At 40.2% G+C, this 7,382-nt stretch overlaps 1 protein-coding gene across 1 annotated transcript; it reads left to right on the top strand.

Annotated features, from left to right (window-relative positions):
• The first annotated feature begins 321 nt into the window (after positions 1 to 321).
• Positions 322 to 3,670, top strand: LOC135933242 (uncharacterized). Its single transcript, XM_065471288.1, has 2 exons — positions 322 to 436; positions 1,983 to 3,670. Exons 1-2 carry the CDS (start codon positions 395 to 397, stop codon positions 3,048 to 3,050), a joined length of 1,110 nt encoding a protein of 369 aa, XP_065327360.1. The 5' UTR covers positions 322 to 394; the 3' UTR covers positions 3,051 to 3,670.
• The last annotated feature ends 3,712 nt before the right edge of the window (positions 3,671 to 7,382 follow it).

The raw sequence follows: 7,382 nt of genomic DNA, 5'->3' as shown, positions 1-7,382 counted from the left end.
CTCTTCCAGCTCACAGCTGGCCCTGTTATGTATGCAACAGTGAGGTCACAATACTCTTCAAAGGTTGTCTCTGGCACCATCTGGTGGTCAGTGAAAAATGAAAATTACTGCTACTTTTCAGTCATAATTTGATCAGCAAGGTGCTACTCATTTTTTATTAACGTAAAATCCTGCTGAGGGGAATGAAAACAAACAACAAGAACTCAGAGTGAGTGTGGACACTGGCTGCTAAGCTGGAGATCAGCAGAGATCACTGTGCCTCATTGTGACCCTAATCTGTGTAATGACATTAAGGCTGCTAAAATCCATTGCAACTATAGTGGCACTGCCTTCACTCGGGTGGCACGGTCCAACAAAGCAGGGGCAACAACAAGAACGCTCCTCTCTGCGAGATATGATTCAACAAAAGTTCAAGCAAGAGATGTTTGCTAAACCTGTGAGTATCCTTACACTGATCCTCATCAGTGACTTGTTATCTAGGAGGAAGTCAACGTGCATGTGCAGATGTAGTCATGTTTTACAGTTATGTCTTAGATCATCTTCTAATAATGTATAAATAATAAGCAATGGCTTTACAGTAACTTTCCAGATGAAACAACTTAAAGGAAAAAAAACTTCCAAAAAACCAAAAGTTTATTTATTCAAATAATGTGATTGGCAAAAACTGAAAGTAGACCAATCAACTAAGTTTCATTTGATCAGATTTCATTAAATTTAACATTTTACATGGAAAATTATATGTCATTGAATTAGTTAAAGTAAACCTTTTTTTCTTTTGAGTGTAGTTTGTCGACCACGCGCTGAAAAAATCAATATAGTTTATTTCCAGTATAATCTGTTGCTTCTCATTCTATGTTTCTTTAATTCATTAATAAATTAAAAAAAAAAATCCCGAGCTAAGACGTGTGAACTGTACTAGCTTATTTATTTTTGGTGTGCAGTAATAACCCAGCAGCATAAGGACAGAGTGTGATGTGAGTGTAATAGACTTTTAAACAGCCTTAGCTTAGGAATGAGGAACTTTTAAAGTTAAGAGTGAAAACAATATTTATGTTACTGGATGTGTTGAGAGACACATTTGCCTGTTGCATTTATTTAATTTAGTTATATGTGCAGATATAATCAAAGTAAAGTCATCAACAGTTCTTCTGACAGAACTGGTATTTGAAATTTATTATTTGAGATATTTTTAGGTTGGATTGAGGTTCTGTCATATAAAGAGCAATTTTCCCTTCATGTGTTTTTTAAAAAATATTTTAATAAGACTCACTGTACACAGTAAAACTGGATATAAAAAACTGGATAGATCTAAAGACGGAATCATTCCGTGTATCACAAACTTTCTGATTTTCCATCTGAATATTCATCTCACGGCCATTTGTTGTTCTCCCAGCCTTCAGGCTTGTGACCACTATTCTAAAGGACACTGTGCAGCATTTGAAAAACAAATGTGTTAACATTTCATTACATTTCCATGCTGATCACAGTGACAGCACCATTAAGTGAATTTATGACCACAGCCAACGCTCACTGCAAAGTAGGGATCTGTATTGATGACTTTCTAAATTTAAAACAGCCAATGCTGTAAGTAAGCAAATAGTTCCTCAGTTTATTATAGATGTTCAACTTGGCAGTTGTAAATATTAATCAGTCGTTAATAAATGGATCCGAATCCAGGTGTTCAGTTATTTTCCAGAATGGATTGAGTCTAACAGTTCCTCGAAACAGCTATCCTAATGAGCTTTTAAGAGCTACAGAGATACCTGGCTCTCCCAGTTACTGCCCATATTAACATTAATGAGCATCCTAACATCCACCGAGACATCAGAGACCCGGTTGGAGTTAGAACGTGTTTCAGCCACATACCAAACGTCTTTTTAAAAAGTTGTTTTTCAAAATTATAACTGGTAAAAGTCACATTATTTTTTATTGTATGACTCATCTGAGTCAATAACGTGTCTTTTGTTCATGGTGTTTTGCAGCAAGAAGAAATGTTGACTATTCAAGCTAAAAATACCACGTTGCATCGGAATGGTCAAAACTTGAGACCAGCTGCTAAAAAGGGCCGCGACTCCAAGACACCTGGCCACGAAAGGGAGGCAGCGGGTCACCTTCTGACCTCCTTGCCTACCGAGGAAGGCTTGCCACAGCTGGACTTGTTAGCTCTCAAGTCTCCGAAGCCTGATGTAGAAAACCAGACTGAGATTCAACCCCTCAGACGACCCCTGAAACTTGCCCCGCTGGAGCTGCCAGAGAAGGTGAAGGAGGCTCAGAAGGAAAAGCTTAAGTTTATCCACCAAGAACCCAACCCAGCCTCTTGTAAGCTGGATGTGACCCATACGAGGAAGGTAAAATCATGCATGAGGCAAAGACTGGTAAAAGCAGAGGCATTTCCTTCAGCTTCCATTGCACCAGTCAAAGCCCAGCAGCAAAATCAATCAGCAAGACAACAGCTGACGCGCGCCAACCCCATAGAGCAGAATGGACACAAGCATCTGGAGGATGTGGTGTGTCGAGGTACCCCAGCTCCTCTGTGCAGCAAACCTACCCCTCCCTCATTTTTCCCTCAAATTAAAGCTCAGGCTGCATGTGGCAGAGAGGCGGCGTGCCACAGCCCTGGCAACTTCCAGGAGGAGACAGGTTGGAGGCGGCTGAGGCTGACTAGAGCACAATGCCTAGAAGAGGATCAGTGCAATTCAAACACGTCAACACTAGGATTATCAGCAGATGAGCGCAAGCTGGTCCAAGGTGTCCAAGGCAAAGGGCAGCGGGGAGAGAGGCTTCTTCGAGGACAGCCACATGTTGGGAAAGGCATCAAACAGCCGCCTGCACCTGCGGCCTCCTGGGAGAATGGAAGTGCCAGGAAGAGCCACGAGGAGGATAGCAGTAAGCAATCTGCAAGCTGCACTCTGAACCGACAGTCGGCTGAAGGTGGAAGCAGAGAACAGACACTTGATAGTCTGAAGCCAAGTGCTGCTAACTGCAGATTAATGAGGAAAAAAGCCGTGATCGCAAAGCATAACAATGCAGTCCCTCTGGAATGTCTCTAGCTCTAATAAAATAGGATGATGTCATCATAAAACACACACATGCAGAGGACTGATATAGACCGGAATGTACTCCAACTGGAAACCTGATTTCTAGTATTTTAAGCAGGAATGTACAACATAGTGATTACTCTTCGGCAGTGCTTTTTTATTTATTTTTTATTAACTCAAATGTCTCCAGTGTGAAAATAGCTCCTTATGAAATCTCAGATGTGTATTGTACATGCTGTTGGCACAAAGACCCAGCTCAAGACTTTCTTGTGGCCCAAACACAGAAAATGCAATGAAAAAAACCTGATTTATGATCAGATGTATAGATAGGTGGAGAGCACATTTGTTTTGTTAAACTATCATTCTTTCTGATTTGTTAAAGCAATTCTGCTTTTCTAAGCAGAATTAATTTGACCTATAGGCAGCTACAGGAGTTTCTGAATGCCAGCTGAGTTTTTTGTTGTTGTTTGATCACACTCCTCCACCCTGGAAGTGCTTTAATGTGGCTTTTGGAAACGAGCCAGGCAGGTAACATTAGAGATGTAACTCAGCCCAAAGTAGGAACCCGTGATCTCACTGTCATTACTGCCATTATATACTGTCTGCTTTATTCATTAAATTATCTTTGATAACTAAGTGCTATGTTTGCTCTAGAAATAAAAAGGAGACTGTGGATCCAAAACTTCTTTCCACTGCCCCCAAGTGGTCAGAAAAAACAGTTACTGGAAGATTTACTGCAGTGAAAATCTGCTGCTTGGAGTCACCATCTTATAAACACCAAAGGAAAAGCTTCAAAAGCTTTTTCAGGGTTATAGTCTATGCCAACTGTGACCTCTGCCCAGGAATAAACAATAAAAGCCACTAAACAAGAAAAGTAAAACTTTTCAAACCAAACCTGCAACAAAATCTGCTCCAGGGCTGATATAACTGTTTGCAGTGTTTTTGCACTCATTTAAATCTGCATATGCAGTGCTGTCTCTTGTGAACCCCGCTAATAAGAAAAAACAAAGCAAAAACAACATGTTATTATATTAAGAAGTTAACCTTTCTAGTAAAGAACTGGAGTCCTTGTTTCAGTGCGATCTTTTGCATGTTTTGGTTTCTTTCACTTCCACAGCTATTACGTTTTATTGCTATTTCTCTTATGTTTTATTGAACATCCATTGTGTTCTGTTTGCTTTTGCACCATTTTTCTATTTGCCAGTGTTTTCTTAAGCTGCAGTGTGTTTGACCTCTGAGGGCAGTCTAAGTACAACACTACACAAGTCAACAATGACAAGAACTAATTTCGCAGACTCTACTGAAGGGCGGCCCTCAAGAGTGACACCCTGGAACAGTAAGAAGTTTTATGGTACAAGAAGTAGCTGTCTTTGTTACTCAGGTTCAGTGGCAGATGCCATTGAGGTGTTTTGAAACCAGTGTGGCTCACAGATGGACTGAAAACGACTCTCAGCTCTCTGAATCTGTGACCCCTGTAAACACTGCTAGTGATTTTATAGCCCTAGTTGCTGGTTTCAGGTCATATTGATTAAATAATTAATTTCTGAAAGGGAGATTTCCCTTCCCGCTGTCTCCAAAATGCTTGCTGATGGGGCATCATGGAGATTATTCTGGTTTTCTCTGTTTTCTTTGTAATATTGTAGGATCTTTATCTTACAATGTAAAGCACACTGAGACAACTGTTGTTGTGATTTGGTGCTAAATAAATAAAATTTAATTGAACTGAAGTGAATTATCCCCAGTATGCTAATCACAAGTTGTTAGCTAGAGAGCATTCAGGTTCACAATCTGATTCACCATTTGTTTGGATTGTAAAACATGATCCATCTTTTATACTGTCTTTGGTCTGTATATAGTCTTGTCTCGAAAAAGCAGGGCAGGGACCAGAAAACTGGAATAAACATAAGGACAACACACATGATTTGTTCCTTCATACTTTTGAGTTATTTTCCACCAATCATCTGACTAAAAACTCAGTTATTCAAGGACTGAGATGCCCTCTGTTCTGTCATCAAAAAAAGTCTCTGAACAAGTCTCGACATCATGGAGGAGATTGCCATCTTTGAGAATGGATAGAGACGAGTCTGCACCAGGAAAAGCTCGGGCAAAAAGATGAGCTTTTCAAGGAAGTCATGAGAAATATACAGAGAGCTCATGTGAACCTCCTAGCTTCAAAAGATGAGGAGCTGATGTTGAAGAGAGCCTGGGATATTCTATAAGTGAATCTAAACTGAAATGTGGGTAATTCAACAGAAAACATGCATAAAGTGCCAGAGAACTCTAATATTGTCATGATAACAGTAGGACAGCTGTGAGCTCTCACAGACGGGAAGATGTCACAAATCTGTGAATCTTTGGGATTGGCCTGACATGTAACAGTGGTTACTGATGTCCACCTGATCTGGTCGACATAATTTCTGCACAACAGGTCTCCTCTCAAATGTACGGAGGATGATTAGGACCACCAGAAAAAAAAAAGTGGGCACGTCTTTTTTTTTTCTTTTCCAAAATTCTGAGAAAAAAGTCAGAATTCCGACTTTAATCTCAGAATTCTGGAAAAGAAGAAAAAACGACATGCCCACTTTTTTTCCCGCGGCCCTAATCCTCTTCCATACAAATGGGATTTGGAGAAAAGATTTTATTAAATTAGTGCATGGAAGTAAATGTTACTGTGGAACAACGAACATACACAATACAATCTTAAAGGTTTTGTCACGGTACTGGGTTGTGTGACCCAGTGTTTGAGTTTTATGTATTCATTTTCAATCTAGTTAATTTCTAGGTTGCTGTTCAGACCTTATTTCTTAGTTATTTCTGTCATCTCCCCTTGTACAGTCTCCCTGGTTCCTGCGTCTGTTTCATGTCTATGTGGTTGTGTTAAGTTCATGTCATGTTTTATCTCCATGTCTATGTCTCCGTGTTTCCTGTTTTATTTTGTAAGAGTCTGGTGTTCTTTGTTCATTGTAGTTAGTGTTACTCTCCCCTGGGTTGTCATTATGTTTCATTCGAGTCAGCTGTGTTCTCATGTGTCTCCACTTCCCCTGATCACCTCATGTGTGTATTTAAGTCCTCTGTTTTCTGAATGTCGTTGTCAGGTCGTCTGTTATCCCCACCATTGTCTTAGTCATAGTCATTCTTATAGTCTTAGTCATAGTAGTTCATAGTATTTGTTTCTTAGTGATTTTTAGTTTGCTTAGGTTTCCATGTTTAACCCCTGCTATCATCCAAATAAAGGATCGCTTTCTGTTTAAACCTGCAACTCCTCGTCCACATCTGCTTTTGGGTCCTGTTTCAAAAAACACACCGGCGCACCCCGCCGTGACAGGTTTTAGTGAAAGTCTTTCTAGTAGTAAGTCTCACCTTGAATAAATCCAGCCAGTTATTTTGAATCTTTAACCTAAATAAATAAGGAAAGAACCATAACTTCATTTTCAATGCTCACTGGAAAACATGAGTGTGAATGGTTATATATTTCTATGTCTTAGCACTGCAATAGGACGGCAGCTTGTTCATGGTGTGGCCTTTTTCAGGACTTATAGATGCTCACTGGAACATAAAAACTGCTTGTATGGAATCACTAGTCAAATATTAAAAGAATTCAATGTCATACTAAGTTGTGTGACGATAGTTTTGCGATGTTGTGATGTCATGTTAAAGAACTCTTAAGTACCGTACACGCTACTCTTAAGTAATGTGGCTTAAACCAAGCTATGTTGTTCAGGTCAGCTGGTTTCTCACAGAAAGACTCAAAACTTTTCTTTTTCCAAATAATTACACAAATAGGCCACATGAACATGATACTTTCACTAAGATAAAATGGTAAAATATGTGAGAAATTCATTCTTAAAGATTGTCTGCTCGACCACTAACTCTTAGACAAAAACTGTGAGCACATTGTGAGAGTAAGCCTGTATCTGATACGGGAGTTTGAACGCTGGCTGTCGGTTGCATGACAGATGGCTTTCTCCAACACTGCATGGTGCCTGCAGCCTCTCACTCACCCAACATGCTGGTCAACTCTTTAGCCCTCTCACACAAGGCGACAGACGGTTTCTCAGACTGACACCATCACTCATCGTGTGCATCTGCCCTGAGTCGTCAGCCTACTTCATCCACTTCACAGTAAGCCTATACATAGCCCTGCCTGCGCTCACTTGCCTCAGCTACAAAGACACCGTAAATAGGGCTCAATGGAATGGCTAATGTTGTTGTCCATGACATTCAAATACTGACTTTGGAGCATTAAGATGCCTTGACTGCACCGCACAAGATTTGGCTGTATTCTAAGGTGGCGTAAAAGCATGTGGAGACAACTGCACGAAACATGACGTGTGGCATGACCAC

Source organism: Pelmatolapia mariae, linkage group LG22 (assembly GCF_036321145.2).
Source record: "Pelmatolapia mariae isolate MD_Pm_ZW linkage group LG22, Pm_UMD_F_2, whole genome shotgun sequence".
NCBI classification, from domain to species: domain Eukaryota; kingdom Metazoa; phylum Chordata; class Actinopteri; order Cichliformes; family Cichlidae; genus Pelmatolapia; species Pelmatolapia mariae.
This window is presented reverse-complemented; position numbering and strand designations above follow the sequence as displayed.

Bases quoted from the DNA above. Each gene is read 5' to 3' on its own strand.
- LOC135933242 (XM_065471288.1), top strand. From the start codon at position 395: ATGATTCAACAAAAGTTCAAGCAAGAGATGTTTGCTAAACCT. The intron at 437-1,982 runs GTGAGTATCCTT...GGTGTTTTGCAG, and splicing joins AAGAGATGTTTGCTAAACCT to CAAGAAGAAATGTTGACTAT.